General features: G+C 34.5%; 1 protein-coding gene across 2 annotated transcripts in view; it reads right to left on the reverse strand.

The window, feature by feature from the left end:
- Positions 1 to 21,215, reverse strand: part of ELP4 (elongator acetyltransferase complex subunit 4) — a 223,637-nt gene that overhangs the window by 197,506 nt on the left and 4,916 nt on the right. For both annotated transcript variants that reach the window (XM_003122892.6, XM_021085295.1), the window contains exons 2-3: positions 18,623 to 18,658; positions 550 to 671 (exon numbers count right to left, since the gene is read on the reverse strand). In XM_003122892.6, coding sequence (XP_003122940.3) covers positions 550 to 671; positions 18,623 to 18,658 — 158 coding nt within the window. The remainder of the gene's footprint in view (positions 1 to 549; positions 672 to 18,622; positions 18,659 to 21,215) is intronic.

The following is a 21,215-nucleotide window of genomic DNA, read 5'->3' on the forward strand; positions in this document are numbered from 1 at the left end:
TAATACTTTTTGTGCTTTGTCATAGAAAAATGACAATGGTATTTTATTTTTAATAGCTCATTAGTATTTCCTTACTTTGATAAAACTTAAAAAATTTAGAAATTGTTAAAAATTGTCCCAGGACACTAATTTAAAGATGAGATTATATGTCCAAATAAACCTGATACTTTTCTTTAAGAGAAAAAATACAAGGGAATTCCTCTCATGGCTCAGTGGTAATGAACCTGACTGGGATCCAGGGGGACATGGGTTTGATCCCTGGCCTTGCTCAGGATGTTAAGAATCCGGCATTGCCATGAGTTGTGGTGTAGGCCAGCAGCTGTAGCTCCAATTCAACCCCTAGCCTGGGAACTTCCATATGCCACATCTGCAGCCCTAAAAAGCACCCCCCTCCAAAAAAAAAGAAAGAAAAAATAATATATGTGGTCCAATTAATGCATTTAAATATACTTTCTATACACTCAAATATATATTTTGTTTACATATATAAAAATAATATTTTTTTCATGAAATGTTCAAAGTGCAATATTGAATTAGTATATTCTATACCTGTAAAATGTCAGCAGGGTCTTCTTTTGCAGATGCAACCAACAGAGTATGTCCATTGACAATTCCTTCTGCCAGGAAATACTTAAAGAGTAAAGGAGAATAAATATTGTATTTATCCTCCTCTGTAAAAAAAAGAAAAAAAATTCAGTCAGAATACTACCATATTCCAAGCACAGTCAGATGTTTTTATGTTTTCTCCTTAAAACACGCATATGAGGCAGCGCAATTAATTATGTCTTCCTAAGGTACAATTAGATAAGCTAAGATACTTATCTAGATAGTCAGTGGGCAGTAGGTACTTTTAACAGAGTCTTTCTGGTTCCAAAATCATTTCTATCTACTACATCACCTCTGATATCCACAAAATTTAGAATATTATATATGATTATATGAATAAATCATAGATTTTTTTTTCTTTGCTAAGAAAGACATTGATCATTGACATGGTTCTTGTTAAGAGTTCATGTTAAGAATTTCAAGTTTGTGCGTTTTGGCCTAAGAGTGTTCCTAACATCCTTAGCTCTGGCAGCATTAAATCATATCCTTTACAGCCAGAGGTGGCAGAATAGAGAGTTCAGTGTTGTCAAAACAGCTGAATGTTTAGGGGAAATATCATGGAAGTAAAAGAGCTCCAAAAAGTTTATCAACAGTGCCAAAATCCCTGGTTGACCACTAACTAAGCTATGCATGAGTGGGAGGAAGAGACAGCAAGCAGGAAAGATAGAACAGGATAAAGCTGAAAGACATAACTGAATTATGTGAGATTTGTAGATTTGCTGCTCCTTTGAAATACGTATTTCCTAGTTTGAGAGCAGAATTGTGTACTATAGAAAATTGAAATCTAATTAATTTGCTGTGCCAGAGGAGAGGACTGAGGGCTGAGAACCACAGAAAGTGCAAGTTCGAAAATCTGAGCATAAATTCTATAGAAATATTTGGCTCTCAGCTAAACGTGTGATTGCAGGGGACAACCCCTGTGCGACCAAGCTAAAAAAGCAACATCTGAAAGCTGAACAAATTGAGATGAGATATTATCTGCCACATTGTATAATGAAGTAAGAGTTAATAATTTAAGACAAAACAAGTTCCTACTGTACATAGCATAGGTAACTATATCCAATATATTGGAATAACTTATAATGGAGAAAAAATTGAAAAAGAATATATATATATATTCAACACTGTATATACAGTATACATTATAAATTAACTATACTTCAATTCAAGAGATGATTGTTCACTCCCCTCCCCAATAATTTAAGAGCAGGCAAGTTAACTGTGTATTAAAACAAAAACAAGAAATCCTCAGGAAAACTTAAAGGAATCCAGAATCACTAGAATGCATTCTTTATAAAGAGCAAATTTCAACCAAAAATTACTAAACTGACTCATACTAAGGAAAACATAACCTATAGAAACATACTCCAAATGGACTCAAAAAGTTGAACTTAAAAAGATTTCAAGGCAGCTATTGTAAATATGTTCAATGAAGAAAATATGTTTAAAAATTAAATAAAATACATTCAAAGTATTAAAGGAAGTACTGTACCAATATGGAGACAGAAAAGGAATATCAACAGAAAAATGAAAATATGAAAATGAACACGATAGAAAATTTAAAGTTTAAAACCATGATTCCCAAAATGAAAAATTCACTTGATGATCTCACAACGGAGATGGAGGAAGGAAAAAAGTAATCAGTAAACCTGAGGAAGATCAACAGAAATTATGCAGTGTGAAGAATGGAAAAAAAAAAAAATTTAAGAAAATTGATTAGAAACTCAGAGACATGTGGAACAATACCAAACAGTGCAACAAAGTTTAACTGAAGTTCTAAACATTGAGACAGAAAAAAACATAAATAATATTTAAAGAAGCGATGGCCAAATCCCCAAATTTGATGAAAATACTCAGTTACAGATCCAAGAAGCCCAAGAAACCTCTACTAAGATAAAGGGGAAGAAAACCAAATCTAAAAACATCATAGTTAAATTGCTAAATCCCAATGATACAGAGTAAATCTTGGAAGCAGTAAGGGAAAATGATGTGTGACATACAGGGGTCCAATGATACAATTAACAACTGATTTCTCATGGGAAATAATGAGGGCTAGAAGATGTTATTGTAATTACTCAAATTGTAGGGGGAAAAAACCCCAACTTAACCAAAATTTGTAAATGGGCAAAACATTCAAAAAATGAGGTGAAATATTTTTAGATAAACAAAAAATGGGAGAATTTATGGACAGCAGATTTGTACTACAGCACACTTTTAATAAGCTAAAGGAAAATGACACAATACCGTAACATGTATTTACAAGAAGGACTAAAATATAAATAATAAAAATATATGAGAAATTATAAAATGCCAATTGTCTAAGTATTTGTGTGTGTGTGTGTGTGTGTGTGTATGTATATATATATATATATATATATATATATGTATGTCTGTGAATAAAATTTTTTCTTTAAATTTCTGAAAAGAATCCAGCTGCTTAAAGCAAAATTGACAGAGCTAAGGAAAGAAAGAAAATTATCTTTGGAGATTTTAACCACATATTTCTTAATAAAAACAAAGATCATTAGGAAAATAGAAAATGTGAGCAACCTCATCAGCCACTTTAATCTCTCTCTATATATAGTTGCAGAATATATATTCTGGAATGTACACCAAGATAAACCATATGCTAATCCAAAAAATAAGTCCTAATATATTTGAAAACTTTAAAATCTTAAGAGTATGTTCTCAAACTATAATGGAATTCAATTAGAATTCAATGACAATAAGAAATCTAGAAAAACTCCCAATATCTGAAAATCAAAGGAAAACTTTCTAACTAGCAACTGATCAAAAATTAATTAAAAAAATAGAAGATATTTTGAACTAAATGATTATAGAAATACACATATGAAAAGATTGGGGGGAATAAGTAAAACAGACTTTAGAAGAAAATTTATAGCTTTAAATTCTATCAGAAAAAAAAATAGGTCAAATTAATGAGCTAACTTTTCATTTAAAAAAGCTAGACATCCCAAAGCAATAGAAATTAGAGCAAAAATAAACCCATGGGACCTCATCAAACTGAAAAGCTTTTGCACAGCAAAGGAAACCAAAAGAAAACAAAAAGACAACTTACAGAATGGGAGAAAATAGTTTCACATGATGCAACTGACAAGGGCTTAATCTCTAGAATATATAAGCAACTGATATAACTCAACAGCAAAAAAGTCAATCAACCAATGCAAAAATGGGCAAAAGACCTGAATAGACATTTCTCCAAAGAAGATAACAGATGGCCAGCAAACACATGAAAAAATGCTCAACTCCTGATTATAAGAGAAATGCAAATCAAAACTACCATGAGATACCACCTCACACCAGTCAGAATGGCCATCATTCATAAATCCACAAATAACAAGTACTGGAGGGGCTGTGGAGAAAAGGGAACCCTCCTGCACTGTTGGTGGGAATGTCAACTGGTACAGCCACTATGGAGAAGTTTGGAGATACCTTAGAAATCTATACATAGAACTTCCATATGACCCCGCAATCCCACTCTTGGGCATCTATCCGGACAAAACTCTACTTAAAAGAGCCACATGCACCCGCATGTTCATTGCAGCACTATTCACAATAGCCAGCACATGGAAACAACCCAAATGTCCATCGACAGAGGATTGGATTCGGAAGATGTGGTATATATACACAATGGAATACTACTCAGCCATAAAAAAGAATGACATAATGCCATTTGCAGCAACATGGATGGAACTAGAGAATCTCATCCTGAGTGAAATGAGCCAGAAAGACAAAGACAAATACCATATGATATCACTTATAACTGGAATCTAATATCCAGCACAAATGACATCTCCTCAGAAAAGAAAATCATGGACTTGGAGAAGAGACTTGTGGCTGCCTGATGGGAGGGGAGGGAGTGGGAGGGATTGGGAGCTTGGGCTTATCAGACACAACTTAGAATAGATTTACAAGGAGATCCTGCTGAATAGCATTGAGAACTATGTCTAGATACTCATGTTGCAACAGAAGAAAGGGTGGGGGAAAAACTGTAATTGTAATGTATACATGTAAGGATAACTGATCCCCTTGCTGTACAGTGGGAAAATTAAAAAAAAAAAAAAAGCTAGACAGGTAACTTCATATAGCATGTAAACAAAACCAACACAAAAAAATAAAGAGGTAAAATCAATTAAAGCAAAACTGGACCAAAAAAGAGGGATAAAACTGATAAACCTCAATACAAGGTAACCAAGAAAAAAGAGAAGAGTTGCAAATTATAAAAATTGGGAATGATCTCTCGATTGAATTTTTGTTTTTCTATTTAGCATTCCTTTTTGAGTCTCAAGATTATGGAACAATAAATGTCATTTAATGCCGTGTGCGATTTTGAATTCCTCATCAGGTTTCAGCAGTGGGGTCAAAATAATTAAAAGCTTGGAGTTACCATTGTGGCTTTGGCATAGGCTGACAGCTGCAGCTGTGATTCAACCCCTAGCCTAGGAATTTCCATATGCCACAGGTGCGGTCCTAGAAAAAAAAAAATTCAATGAAATATTTAAGGAAAAAATACTAATCCTAAACAAACTCAGAAAAAAAATAGGAAAAAATTCCCAACTCACTTTACATACCCATTATTACTTGGAATCATAAACCAGACAGACTTTAAAAAAACCATCCCAGTAGGCCCATAAAAGATGCTCATCATCACTAATCATCAGAGAAATGCAAATCAAAACCACAATGAGAAATTATCTCAAAACAGTCAAAGTGGTTATTATCAAAAAGATAACATACAACAAGTGTCGGTGAGGATGTGAGGAAAGGGAACTTTGAGCATTACGGGTGAGAAGGTAAACTGGTGTGGCCATTATGGAAAAAAGTATGGAAGTTCCTCACAAAATTAAAAACTAACATGTGATCCAATTATTCCACTCCTAGGTATATATCTTCAGAAAATAAGAACATTAATTTGAAAAGATACGAGTACCCCTATGTTCACTGTAGCATTACAATAGCCAAGATATGGAAGCAACGTAAGTGTTCATCAATAGATGAATGGATAAAGATGATGTGCGTGTGTGTGTGTACATATATATACATATGCATACATATACATACTTACACATATATACATATATAATACACATACATATGCATATATGATGGCATATAAAAAAGAATGAAATCTTGCCATTTCGAACAACATGGATCGACCTAGAGGGTGTTATGCTAAGTGAAATAAGTCAGACAGAGGAAGACAAATACTGTATGAGTTCACTTATATGTGGAATCTAAAAAACAAAAAACACAAATGAAAAAACATAAAACAGAAACAGAGTTATAGCTACAGAGAGAAAAACTGGTTGCCAGAAGAGGAAGTGTAGAGGGAGAAAAGAAAGAGCCAAGGGAGATTAAGAGGTACAAACTTCCAGTTACAAAATAAATAAGTCATGGGTATGAAATGTACTATAGTCAATAATTACATAATATCTTTGTATGGTGACAGGAGTAACTAGAAATGTACAGAAATAATGAATCACTATGCTGTATAACAGGAACTCATATAGTGTTATAGATCAATATTATACTTCAAAAACAAACAAACAAACAAACAAACAAACTTACAGAAAAAGAGATCAGACTTATAGTTATCAGGGGTGGAGAGTAGGGGTTAACACATATTAGAAACTGAAATTTTATAAATTCCATTTTAATTGATTCCCAAACCATGAAATACTTTGGATAAATTTAACCAACATGTGCATGAACCAGCTCCTCATTGATAAGTATAAAACATTCTGAGAGTAAGTATAAAAAGAACTAAATTGAGTGATATATCATCATCATGGGATGGGAAATTCAAATTTTTCTAATTGATCTATGTATCTAACGGAATTTCAATTTAAGCCTCAGTAAGTTTTTTGGGGGGAACTAACAAGCTAATTCTCAAATTTACATAGAAATCCAAAGGTTAGAGGTAACCAAATGAATCTGAGAAAGAACACGGTAGTCTTACCTTCTGATTTCAAGACTTAATATAAAGCTACAATAATCAAGGCAATGCGGATTTGGCAAAAGGATAGAAATATAGATCAATGTAAAAGAAGAGAGAAATGAGAAACAAATGAACTAATTTATAAAACAGAAACAGATTCACAGACTTTAAAGACAAACTTATGGTTACCAAAGGGGAAATGTGGTGGGGAGGTATAAAAGAGTTCGGGATTAACAGATACACACTTCAATATATAAAATAAATAAACAACAAGGACCCACTGTATAACACAGGGAACACTACTCATATTCTGTAGTAATCTATATGGGAAAGGAATCTGAAAGATAATGGATATATGTATATGTATAACTGAATCACTTTGCTGTACAACTGAAACTAACAGAACACTGTAAGTTGACTATACCTCAATTTTTAAAAAGCTAAAAAATCTTTACCTCATACTCAAATAAATATTACTTTGAAATGGATCACAAAACTAAACATAAAGCTGAAACAATAAAATTATTAGAAGAAAACAGAGGGAAACTCTTTGCAACCTTGGAGTAGACAAAGATTTCTTAGATAAGACAGGGACGCATAAACCAGAATAGAAAAAATATTTAAACAGAAGTTCATGGAGTTCCTGTTGTGGCACAGGGGAAACGAATCCAACTAGAAACCATGAGGTTGTGGGTTCAATCCCTGGCCTAGCTCAGTGGGTTAAGGATTCGGTGTTGCTGTGAGCTGTAGTGTAGGTCACAGATGCAGCTTAGATCTGGCATTGCTGTGGCTGTGGCCATGGCAGGCAGCTACAGCTCTGATTAGACCCCTGGCCTGGGAACCTCCATATGCCATGGGTGTGGCCCTGAAAAGCAAACAAACAAACAAACAAAAAAACCAAACAAAAAAAACCCCATAAGTTCATAAAATTTTTAAATATTTGCTTTTGAAAAGACACCAGGAGTTCCCGTCGTGGCGCCGTGGTTAATGAATCCGACTAGGAACCATGAGGTTGCAGGTTCGATCCCTGCCCTTGCTCAGTGGGTTAAGGATCCGGCGTTGCCTAAGCTGTGGTATAGGTTGCAGACGCGGCTCGGATCCCGCGTTGCTGTGGCTCTGGCGTAGGCCGGGGGCTGCAGTTCCGATTGGACCCCTAGCCTGGGAACCTCCATGTGCCGTGGGAGTGACCCAAAGAAATAGCAAAAAGACAAAAAAAAAAAAAAAAAAAAAAGACACCAATAAGAAGATAAAAAGCCAAGCTACAGAGAGAAAATATTTGCAATACCTGTATTTGATAGGGAAACGGTATCCAGTAAATATATTAAAAACTCTTATGATTCAACAAGACAAACTAACCAACATAAAAATGAGCAAAAGGTTTCAATATGCTCTTCATAAGAAGATATATGAATGATCAACAACATATTAAAAGATATCATTGGGACTAAACATCAAAAAATGCAAATTATAAACACTGTGAGAATCCACTACATTCCTACCAGAATAGCTGAAAGAAAAATAAAATACCAAGTATTGACAAGGATGCAGAGTAAATAAAATGTTCCTACATTGCTAGCAGCAGTGTAAAATAGTAAACTTGGAAAATAGTTTGGCAGTTTCTGATAAAGTTAAACATGCACTCATAAGAACCAGCAATTCTACTCCTGCTTATTTACCCAGGAGAGAGGAAAAGACATGTCTATACATAGATTTATACAAAATGTTTATGGCAGCTTTTTTCTAACAGCCCAAAACTGGAAACGACATAAATGTTTACCAACCAGTGAATTAAAAACAAATGGTACATTCACACATGAAATAACACTCAACAACAAAGAAATACACGTAACAACATGAATGAATCTCAAAAACATTAAGCTAAATGAAAAAAGCCAGACACAGAAAAGTACGTAGGGTATGACTGCCTTTGTGTGATATTCTAGAGAGAGCAAAACTAAACTCTAGTGATAGAAAGGAGACATTAGGTAGCTGGGATCAGGAAATATTTTAGGCATGAAGAAATTTTGAGAGGATGATGAAAGCGTTTTCTATCTTGACTGGTGAGGTGCTTATACGAGTATATACATTTGTAAAAACTCACTAAAATATGCACTTAAAGTGGGTATATTTTATTGTATGTAAATCATTATTCAATAAAGCTGGTTTACCAAAACAATTTCCTAAGGTGTATGTAACTAAAATACCACATGGTAACTTGTCTATAAACCTTGTCAACACAGTATCTTAGAGCAAATCCACAATAAAAGTATAAAATAGATTTACATGAAGTTTAATTTTATATATCAGAGAACATAGCCAGTACTTTAATACTACCTTTTTTTTTTTTTTTTTTTTTTTTAGGTCTTTTTGCTATTTCTTAGGCCGCTCCCACGGCATATGGAGATTCCCAGGCTAGGGGTAGAATCTGAGCTGTAGCCACCGGCCTATGCCAGAGCCACAGCAACGCAGGATCTGAGCCGCATCTGCCACCTATACCACAGCTCACGGCAACGCCGGATCGTTAACCCACTGAGCAAGGGCAGGGACCGAACCCGCAACTTCATGGTTCCTAGTCGGATTCATTAAGGATTCATTAACCACTGCGCCACGACGGGAACTCCTAATAGTACCTTTTTTTAATACAAAGTTAAAATCTGTACATCCAAAAGACACAAAATAGGCTTGATAAGGATTTAGGAGCACTTTATGAATGTTTGTGTGTGCAAAGGGAAAAGGATAATGCTTTCAATGATTCTACATGGTTTAAAGCCAAAGGTGGAAAAGTCAACAGACAAATGTGGATGAGATGGCCAGCATTGCCCACTGATTAATACAGCTATGACACTGGAAAAAATACTCATTTTGTACAGCTAAGACTTTGTCTCTATTCAACTTTAGGACAAAAAAGAAAGTCATGTTTTTTAAAAAAGAATTTATTGTATCTTAAATAATTACTATTAAATCAATTTACACAAGTGACCAAATAAACCAATGCCATTATACATCAATGATGTAAGAAAGAAATCTGATACTAAAAATTTTAATTTCTAAGGTTAATTTTTTACAATACAGAAAATTTAAATTTTTAAAAATTTACCATCATCTATCACACTCAGAATTATTGCTAAAATCTGCTATATTCCTTTCAGTATTTTTACTGTAGATGTTCTCTTACACTGTTACAATTATTACTGAATTTTATTCTTTTTCTTCACTTAATCTCATGTCACAATCTTGTAACTGATATTTAAGAGCACATAATATTCTAGTAAATTTATGTACCTTTATTTATTTAGTCATCCCCCACCACAGACTTTTCATGCTACTTTCAAGCTTTTGTTACTATATATATATATATATATATTTTTTTTTTTTTTTTTTTTTTTTTTTTTTTTTTTGTCTTTTTGCCATTTCTTCGGCCGCTCCCGCGGCATATGGAGGTTCCCAGGCTAGGGGTCGAATCGCAGCTGCAAACACCAGCCTACGCCAGAGCCACAGCAGCGTGGGATCTGAGCCGTGTCTGCGAGCTACACCACACCTCATGGCAACGCCGGATCGTTTAACCCAGGGATAGAGGCCAGGTATTAAACCCGCAACCTCATGGTTCCTAGTCGGATTCATTAACCACTGTGCCACGACGGAAACTCCCCTTGTTACTATTTTTTTTAATACTTTTTTTTTTTTTTGGCCGAGCCCATGGCATGTGGAAGTTCCCAGGCCAGGAATCAAACTTGCTCCAGAGCAGTGACCTGAGGTGCTACCTTGACAACACTAGATCCTTACCCACTGCACTACATGGGAACTCCCTTTTGTGACTACCAATATAGAAGCACAAAAGTGTCTCAAATCTCACATGTCCAAAATGGAACGTAGTTACCCATTATTTTCCTCCATCAAATGTGGTCCTCTTTCAGTTTTTAGAAAATCAGGATTTACTCTTGATATGTCTCTCTGTCTCCCCAACACATCATTTTCCCCGTGCCTAAAATCTTATTAAATTTGTTTTCAAAGTATTTCTAGAATGTATTCACTTCCCTCCATGCAAATATCAACCCCTGAGCCTTGCTACCAGCAACTCCTGCCTAGAAGACTTCAATTTCCTCTTACTCACTTCCTTGCATCCACTATAATCCTCCTTCAATTTATCAGTGACCTTTTCAAAACACAAACCTGATCATGTCACCTCTCTACTTAAAACCCTTCAGTGGTTTCTTATTCCTCTTAGGAGAAAGAACTAAACTTTTTAGCTTGATCTATGGGCTCTGCATGGTTGTGGCCAAAGAACAAAGTTTATGTGCAAAAATAAAAATAGCTGTTAAAAGCAGTGTAATAATTAAAAGTATAACAATTACAAATAAAAATACCTGTTAAAAGCAGTATACACAATTATTGTTTTCCTTTTAAAGTGTACATGATTGTTGTTTAACAGCTATTCAGTACAGAAAGAAGTAAACCCAGACTATTTAATCAGAAAAAGAAAAATAATTATTTGTAAAGTTAAGAACAAGTATTACAATACTCAGTAAGGGAATAAACTTACTACAGAGGCAAGTACTGCATAAACTAGGGATAGTGACTTGCAGATAACAAAAATATTAGGGATTTATCATTAAAGAAGTAGTAAGACAATTAAACTGGATGGCAAAGTTCTTTTTCTACCTAAGTCTTAAATGAGTGAGGGTTTTGACTTTCTTTCTTTCTTTTTTTTTTTTTAAACCTACATACAATCCCTACTGATCTTATCTACACTCATATCTTAAATTACTATCTCTAGGAGTCATACTGCACCTTAACTCAGAACCTCTGCATAAATTACTTTACATCTTTGGCTAGCTAATTCCCTCAAATCCTCCCAGGTCCAGATCCTGTCTTGGAAGGGCTTTTCTCAAGGCGGCAGAGCTGATCAGAGTGCCCTGGAGCATCCCATTAACTCCTACAGCAGCATTTAAGACACATTATTGAAATGTCCCCACTAAGCGAAAAAAAATCCACATAGTCAAGAAGGTACCTTACTATTATATCACTCATACTGGGCACATAGCACACACTTTGTAAATATTTTTAGAACTAATTAAGGGGGAAACAACCAACAGAAATCTATCTTATCTTGTAAATTGGCCAGATCTACTGTAGTTTGGCTGGAAAACACATTTTTTTCATAGATACGCACACTATAATAAATGTCAACCTACATTTTTAAAGACTCCTATGAGGAAGGAAAAACTAATAGGAGGAACATCACCTACTTAGGGATTAGCTCAACAGAAGTTTAAAAAAGTAGTTTAAGTTCTTCAATCTGAGTGTTATCAATTTTGTGAAAAAATTTTGAGGTTGTACTTAGTGAATCCTGATAGCACTGGGCATGCAAAAATGATAATGATGTGGCAAAATTGCCAAAAAGCAAATGTAGTTTTGGCCTGAATTAATAGTCTAATTCCTAGGATGAGAGAGACAGTTGTCATGTTCTTTTCTATGGTAGTCGACCAGACTGACCAAAATATATTTCATTTGGGGACTTATACAAACTAAAGCATTTTCTGAATGGAGTGACCAGGATGGTGAAGCAACTCAAAAACATGAGACATGATTGTTTAGGTTGAAGAAAAAAAGACCCAAGGGATGCGAGATAGTTGGCTTCAAATATCTGATGCGCTGTCATATGGAAGTGGAATTATACTTGTTCATTAATGCCCCCAAGGGGTAGAACAAGGTCTAGTGGATAGAAACAACAGGAACATAAAATTTCCTTTAATATCACAAATGAGTGTTCCTAATGATTCCACTGAGACTGCTCTCAAAGTCACCAATGACTTACTAATTTTCTAATTTCTTGGACAGTTTTAAATTTTTATCTTTTTTGTCTAATGCAGCTATTGCTATGGACAATTTTCTTTCTGGATTACCCCTTCAGTCTCATTGTTAAAACACTCCTTATTCTCACTTTTCATGTTTATTTAGTCTTTCTATATATATGTAAGCAGTTTACATAGAGCTCTCAATTCTGTGGTATACAAACATGAAAATATTTTTTTTCTAGTCACTACTTTCAACTATGCTATGTTAAAACTTTACCTCTCATTAACATCTACAGCAGATTCCATGATCCTCTCACCATTCTGAGTTACTAAAATTTGGAATAATTAAATTTAAAACTTTAACGTTCAATGCAAAGGTTTTCCCCTCCTTCAGTGACTTTTTTAGCTATGGTTGTAGCTTAAAGGTCTCAGCGAGGCAGAGGGAGTCTACAAGAAAGGAAAGCTTTTTATTATTTTTTTTTGAAGGCTGCACTTGCAGTACCTTATGGAAGTTCCCAGGCTAGGGGATGAACTGGAGCAGCAGCTGCAACTCATGCCGCAGCTTGTAGCAATGCCGGATCCTTAACCCCCTGAGCAAGGCCAGGGATTGAACCCGCATCCTCATGGAAACTAATTGGGTTCTTAACCTGTTGAGCCATAACAGGGACTCCAAGAAAGGAAAGTTTTAAAATATATCTTCCCCCATGTCCTGTCTCCAAGTCCCAATATGAATTCTACGAGCAGTTAGTGGAGGCAAAAGACTCAGGGAGAGGAGGCCAAATTTTCCCTCTGATGAGTCCTAAATACTGTCCTTTAGAAGGGCTTTCACCTCTATTACACAAGCATACCTTCGGCTCTGCTCTCCTATGCAAGTGCTTGTATAGTTTACCATATGAATACTTCCTTCACTTCCCCTCAATTTCTGCCCATAATTTGATTCAATTTAAGTCTTCTCCACAGCCTCTTAGATCTGCATCAACGTCTGCATGTTATATATGTATTGTTCATAGTTATTCCGTGGGCAACCAACTTCCAGGTTAAGTTCATAAAGCGTGAAAACCAAGATTCACACTGTTGAACAGTGTTAAACACACCGTAGGAGAGTTCCCGTCGTGGTGCAGTGGTTAACGAATCCGACTGGGAACCATGAGGTTGCGGGTTCGGTCCCGCCCTTGCTCAGTGGGTTAACCATCCGGCGTTGCCGTGAGCTGTGGTGTAGGTCGCAGACGCGGCTCGGATCCTGCATTGCTGTGGCTCTGGTGTAGGCCGGCGGCTACAGCTCCGATTCGACCCCTAGCCTGGGAACCTCCATATGCCGCAGGAGCGGTCCAAGAAATAGCAAAAAGACAAAAAAAAAAAAAAAAAAAAAAAACCACACCGTAGGGACTTAAAACACTTTGCGACAAAAGGTCAAGTGCTTTTGCTAATGAATTGCACTGACATCAGTTTGTCCTATTTCAATCATTTAGGAAGTTTTACTACTATAAAGTAAATTACAGAGAATATAAAATATAATAATATAAAATAGGGATTGGCAAGCTTGTTCTCAAAGCATCAGAGAGTAAATATTTCAGGTTGGGGTGAACCATACTCAATTCTGCTGAAAATACTCAATTCTGCCTTGTAGCACAAAAGAAGCCATAGACAATGTGCAACTAAATAAAGCATATGTTCCAATAAATCTTTATAGATAGGATGCCAGCTAGCAGGCTCTCATTTGCCAAATTGTGCATAATAAGGAAAATGCCTTTGGCTGACAGCAAGGAAGCGAACACTGTCAACTACCAAGTGAGCTTGGAAGCAGATCTTTCCTCCACCAAACCTTCAGTGAGAACCCAGCCCTGGCTTACACCTTGACTGTCAGCTTGCAGAGGACCCAGCTAAGCTGTGCCTGGACCTCTGGCCCACAGAAATTGAGATAAAAATGTGTGTGGTTTTATGAATTTCCTGGCGATTCACTGGGTTAGGGATCCAGCATTGTCACTGCTGTGGCGCAGGTTTAATCCATTGCCTGAGAACTTCCCCATGCTGCAAGTATGGCCAAAAGAAAAAAGAAAAAAAAAATTAAAAAACCCAAATGTATGTTGTTTTTAAGCTATGAAGTTTGTGTTAATATTGTTACAAAGCAAGAGAAAACTGGAGTTCCGTCGTGGCGCAGTGGTTAACGAATCCGACTAGAACCATGAGGTTGCAGGTTCGGTCCCTGCCCTTGCTCAGTGGGTTAAGGATCCAGCATTGCCGTGAGCTGTGGTGTAGGTTGCAGACGCGGCTTGGATCCCGTGTTGCTGTGGCTCTGGCGTAGGCCGGTGGCTGGCTACAGCTCCGATTCGACCCCTAGCCTGGGAATCTCCATATGCTGCGGGAGCGGCCCAAAGAAATAGCAAAAAAAAAAAGCAAGAGAAAACTAATGCAAAAATACACTCATTAGTAGCTTTAATTGTTTAAAAGCGTGTCATTTATCTCCTACTTCTGGAACTAAAGTTATACGAGATTAAATGAAAAATAATGAGTTCATAAATGTCACATAACTTGTATTTTAATTACTGACTTCTATTAAATCTTTTTTTTCCCCCTGTCTTTTTAGGGCCGCACCTATGGCATATGGAGGTTCCCAGGCTAGAGGTCCAACTGGAACTAAAGCTCCCGGCCTATGCCATAGCCACAGCAACTCAGGATCTGAGCCATGTCTATGACCTACACCACAGGGCAATGCCAGATCCTTAACCCACTGAGTGAGGCCAGGGATTGAACCTGTGTCCTCATAGACACTAGTCAGATTCGTTTCCGCTGAGCCACAAGGGGAACTCCTATTAAATCTTTTTGATGCTCAGTGTCTCCACAAATAGATCCAGATCCTTTACTTAAAAAGAAGCTATATGAACTTTAAATATTTATGCCATCCCTTCACTTTTGATACTTTTAAGGTGTTCTAAATTTACCTGTGTACCAGACTGTCAGAAAGCAATTTAAATATAAAACATCTCAAAGCCTATTCCAGTACTAAAGAAAGACACATGTTTTAAGAAAACGCTATCTTTGATTTTCAAAGTAAATGCAGGAGTCCCTCAGTTCTTCAATTTATTCCTCAGAGAATGGCCTTTTATGTATTCATATTCATCTATTTTGTTATATTTCAAAGGTCTAAAGTAGATTTACCCTGAGTTTTCTGGCACTGCTCACTGTTTCCAGTTTCCATAGTTACATTGCTTCCGAAACATTAAATCCACTACTCTGTTACCCCACACTCATATACACATGCACACTTATACACGCAATTGCCTTGGTAAATGAGTAATCTATTTCCAGACAAAATGGTTAAAATGTTGACAGTCTACAGCAAAAAGTTACTAATGCAAATCATCTTCATGCTTTCATTTTCTCTTACTTCTGAAATTAAAAAAAAAATCTTTGAGCAGCACAGTAATGCCCTAGGTCCTAACCACTGACCTTAAATCTCCACATTTAGTTTCTATTTAGAACTATTCATCCATTTCACTTACTGTACAAGTTTTTTTTTTTTTTTTTTTTTTTTTTTTTGTCTTTTTACTGTACAAGTTTTTGTATTGACTTGGGAACAGAGTAAAGGAGAAAACCCAGTAGATAAGATTCCTTTGGCTAATCTAATCTTTCAAAGAAATATAAAAATGCCTCCAAATTTTATTTTAAGATTTCCTAAAGAAAGCAAGCTAATACATAATAAAAGTAAGTTTACCTAAGTTATGTATATTTTTAAAAATCTTATGCATGCAGAAGAAGTTGGTAGTAGGGCATAAATTATACTAAGCTGCTTCAAAGTATTCGCTTTATGGAAAGACCAGACTGTAAGACAAGGTCTTTATACTTGTTATATTCTTTTATTCAATTATTAATTCAACAAATAGTTATTTCATACCCAGTATAATACTTTGGTGAATTAATATTTCATCAAGGACAGACTTTTATAAAAAACTGTTACTGTGCTTTTGTTATTCTTGAGTTTTTCCTTATTACTCATTACAAAAAATCTGAGTTAGATCACCAAATTCATTAGGCATGTGTTCTGTCTCCATATAACTATAGACAATGATGATGTCACTAAGCTTTCTGCCACTACTTAACAAGGATTCCCCTCTACCAGTTTTTAGAAGTGTGGACCTCTTTCCTTTTCCCTCTCATTGACAGTGTCCTCAAAGCGCAGATTTCTACTAACATTCCGTTTAGGGCAATTTAGGCTCTCTCTAATATGCTCCTCAAATTTCTTCCAGCCTTTGCCTAGTGCCTAGTTCTAAAGACACTCCCATATTTTTAGGCATTTGTTATGAACGCACTCACTTTTAAGACACCAAAATCTGTTATGAAATACAATTGTCAATATTTGCAGATGTCTACTTTAAAAACTCAAGTGAATCTATAAACAATTAAAAGTTGCTGTTATAAGATTAATATGCAAAAATCAATAGCAGTCCCTTGTACAGCTACAACCAACAGTAAAATGAAATAATAAACACATCTATTATGATATTAACTTATTATATTGTAATTATTTGCATTATATAAGCCTCCTCCATAGATGAAAAGTTCCTTAAGGGAAGAGAGTAACATTTATGTTTGTAACTCCAATACCAAACATGCACTTGAGTGTTCAATGAACACTTTTTGAATGAATCGTCATTGGAATTCTTAGTATCATTCACAGAAACCTCCCCTGGAGAAAATAAGTAATATTCAGTTGCATATTTTTTAAACCCAAAGAGAAAAGTCCCAGGTTCAAATCGTGAAATGACACTTTTCACTTTTCACCTGTTTGGACTGGTAAAGATTAAAATGTTTAAAAATATATAGAGTGTTGTTAAGAGTGAGGGCAAACTGGCATTCTGACAACTGTTGACTGAAGTATAAGGTGGTTCTAACCTCTTGGGAGAGCAAGCTAATATCTAATACAATTTAACATGCCTCTATCAAATGAACCTGTATCTTGGAATTTATTCCATAAATACTTAAACATGTATGCAAAGTTTATGTATAAGATTTTTACAATAGGACTGTTAGTAACAGAAAAAATGAGTTAAATTAGTCAGTAGAGAACTTAAATAAATCATGGCACATTTACACAATGAAATCCTTTGCAATTGTTAAGAGGAATGAGCTATACTTATATGAATGCACATGGACTGATCACTAACAGGTATTAAGCAGAAAAAGCAAGGTGCTAAATGCTCCTGTGTATATTACTTATGTAGAAATATTTTGGTGGGAAACCCAGCAGTATTGTCCTAGGGCTATGGGGAATGAGGAAAGGAAAGGACAACCTAATTTTTCTACATGTCCTTTCTATTTTGTGTATATGTGTATATTTGTATCAAAACTGTGAATTATCTTTTCCATAAATTTCTTTAGTCATTCTGTATTTATTGAAAGATAAATTTTAAAAATGCAATGACATCATTTCTAGAATTTCAGTATATAGGTCACACTAAATTTGGAATATTATACTCGGTTCTAGGCACAAAGAGCCAATGCCAGACCAGAGTGGCAAGACAGGAGAACAAGCAGGAGACTGAAAAGTGTGAAAACCACAATACAAAAAAAAAAAAAAAAAAGTTTAAGAAACTATCTATTTAGTTTCAAGAAGATTTGAGGTGATTAAACAGTTATTTTCAAATATTTTAAGAGTGTCACATGAAAGAGTATCAGAGGACAAAACTAGGAACAACAAATTTGTTACGGGTATACAAATAAAACATTGATAATCTGTACTTAAATGATATTTGACTATATAACTGCCAAGGTTTATTTCAATTCCAAGATTCTATGATCTCAACTGACAAAAAAGGAAATAGGGTTATGGAGGTATATTTAAGAACCATTGAAGCTTTAAAGGGTGATTTATCAGTTTGTTACTTTTCTGTCAATAAGACAGTTATAAAAACCTGTGATATATACAATGGATGTATATGTACATCAGCTTATCAAATTAATTCCATTGTAAATGCAGAGGTTCTCCAAAAAATCAATTGGCATTAATTTTTGTCTTTTTTAAAAAAATGAAGCACAATTTTCTGTGAACATTTTTTAGACTGTAAGAGCTACATTTTCAGATATATTTGCTAATTCAAGTTCAGATCAATATTTTAATTTAAATCAGAACTTAAAGCAATACCTCTTTAATTTACCTTAACTCTTGTAGAGTGTTACATACTCAATTTCAGATTAAGCAAACCCATAAAATCATTATGCACAACAGAAAACTGTGATCAGGAAGAGCAAAGTATGCTATACTAACCAATTAGAAGAACTGTTCCAACGGCCAAACCTCCACCTGGAAATGAAACAAAACCAAGAGGAAAATTAATCTACCTTTTCACGTTATCTTCAGCATAAAAGTTAGGCGTTATCAAGGACAGGTACTTCAATAACTTTAAAATTGCAGCTGAGAACAACATTTTAATTACCTTTGCAATACTTTGCTTAAGGTGCTATTATGAAATAATTACATATTATATGTAATTATACACTACACATTACAATTACTTTCATAATATACTGTAGTATCCTCCTTTCTCCTGTGATAGGACCATGCAGCATTCAACATAACCAGTTAAGCATTACATTAATGTTATATTTAGCACTTGTTAATAAATTAGCTCAATAGCTGAGAGCTAAATGTGCACAGTAGCTTAACTACTATAGAAGCACAACATAGAAAAGGTTATTATAATAGAAATTCCACTTTAATATTTATCCTCAAATTTAATAAGCCTTGGAGAAAAAAAACCCTGAGAATTAAATCTAATTATTTCTCCATTATTAATAATATACACAATGTCTGGATATGCGCCAAACATATTTAGAATTTAAAATGGACAGTATGTTTGTCACTTCAAACAGAAAAGGCACAATCACAAAACATTTTCAATTGTACTTGAAAAATTTCTTCTATGTATCTGAATTAAATTATCATGAACATATAACTTAAATAGTGTTTTATTAAAAATTGATTTGAAATTAAGTTTTAGGAAACTACAACAGCATAAAGGCAAGATATTCAACCATTTGGCTACTGATATTTTATATTATAAAACTAGTTGTAAAAATATTACTATGTGTAATTAATGTTGTAAACACTAACAAATTCACCTAAAAAATTTAAAATTATACACAAAAAATGAAATATAAAGCATATTTAATTTCAAAAGAGATTACTCAAAATTGTTGGACATTTGGAGACAATTTTACTTGGGGGAGGGGTTGTTATTTTTGTACAAAACTGTGAAACATAATAGAACACCTATAAACAAATTTTCCCCCCAAAATGTTCTGTAGTGACAAATGTTAAATAGGAAAACTTGGCATGAAAAATTCCTCTGAATTATTTTCATTTCATTCAGTGTTTATTTTTTGCCTTGCAAATAAGCATAAATAACTGCTTTGTTCAAAGAATTTGAAATGTGGTAATATGCATGCACATGGGATTACAATGCAACATATGGGAGTTTAGGACTATATACAGAATATTCCAAACTGTCAGAAAACATTTTTTTCAAAAAGAAACCAATACACTTACATATTTTTAAGTAGATTTGTTATAGAAATATGTACTTTAATTTCATATTGAGATAAGTTCCTTTATTTTAGCATTTAAAGCCACACAGAACAACACAGAATAACTTCAAATTTTGGTCAAACTAAAAGATTAACTGAAATATATATGATGATAACAACCATAAAAGATGAGAGCAAAAAAGGTTTTCTCTGGGACAAGATTAGGCTAAATACTTTACAGTTTGCCGCTACGTATAGACTAGTATTTTTTTAATCATTTTAAACTACAATTTCCAACTGTTTTCTTCACTACTTTCCCTTATATGCAAAAATAAGCATCAAAACTACCTAATCCTCATTTTGAGCATTTGAGATGAAATAATAAAAACCAAGTACTATAAAGTTAGGTGCCTTTCTTTGCATAACTTAGTTTTTTATAGGAAAGATTTAGATGTCTTATCTATAACTTTGAGATTATATTTATGCTTCCTCAAATTAGAAGACTTATACAAAGTCTCCAATGGAATGGTTAGAGAAGTAAACTTATTTTTGTGAATGCTATTCAGAGTGAAATGAGGAGAATAGATCAAGGAATAATTTCACAGTTAAATGAAGTGATACCTAGCTCAGGTGTCTTGCCCAAAGAAGCATCCAGTAAGAGCTACCCTTACCATTCTGGCAACTATTTTCTAATTAGAACAAATTACTAAAAATATATCATTATTTGATTAAATGGTGATCACCATAATAGTAAATTAGACTACACTAAGAAGGTAGTTTTCTGTAAGAAGGAGCCAAACAATCCACTGTTCCTTATAATTCAGGAAACACCAAATTTTTAAAATCTCTCTTCCAGAAAATTTGGACATTGCTTAAATAAGATAAAATGAGGACATTTAATAACCTTTATCAGCCAAATTAATATCCTATCAGGACTTCTTACAAAAAGGCAACTTTCTTTTCTTATGGGCTCTATTATGTAAATTCCCCAGACTCAAATTTGAATTGCTTTTTGTAAAGGCTGGTTATCTTGAAGGCTGGTCATGGGGAAAAAAGGAGCAGCCAACTTATTAACTATTTGCAAATCAAACTTTTATTTAATTCTATGTATATGAGTTAAAATGATTTGATGTGTGCATATACACAAATGTATATAAAGCAAAGTGCATCTATCCTTCCAAACTTTACTTTGGTGTGTGACAAGAACCCATTTCCCCAAAATACCTCTGTATAAGGCATTTTGATATACTTCACTGGATATACCGAGGTTCTAGTTATATTTTAAACTGCAGCAAATCTGAGTAAGTTTGTAGTCATGTGCTCTACCAAAAATT

This window comes from Sus scrofa, chromosome 2 (assembly GCF_000003025.6).
Source record: "Sus scrofa isolate TJ Tabasco breed Duroc chromosome 2, Sscrofa11.1, whole genome shotgun sequence".
In the NCBI taxonomy this organism is placed as follows: domain Eukaryota; kingdom Metazoa; phylum Chordata; class Mammalia; order Artiodactyla; family Suidae; genus Sus; species Sus scrofa.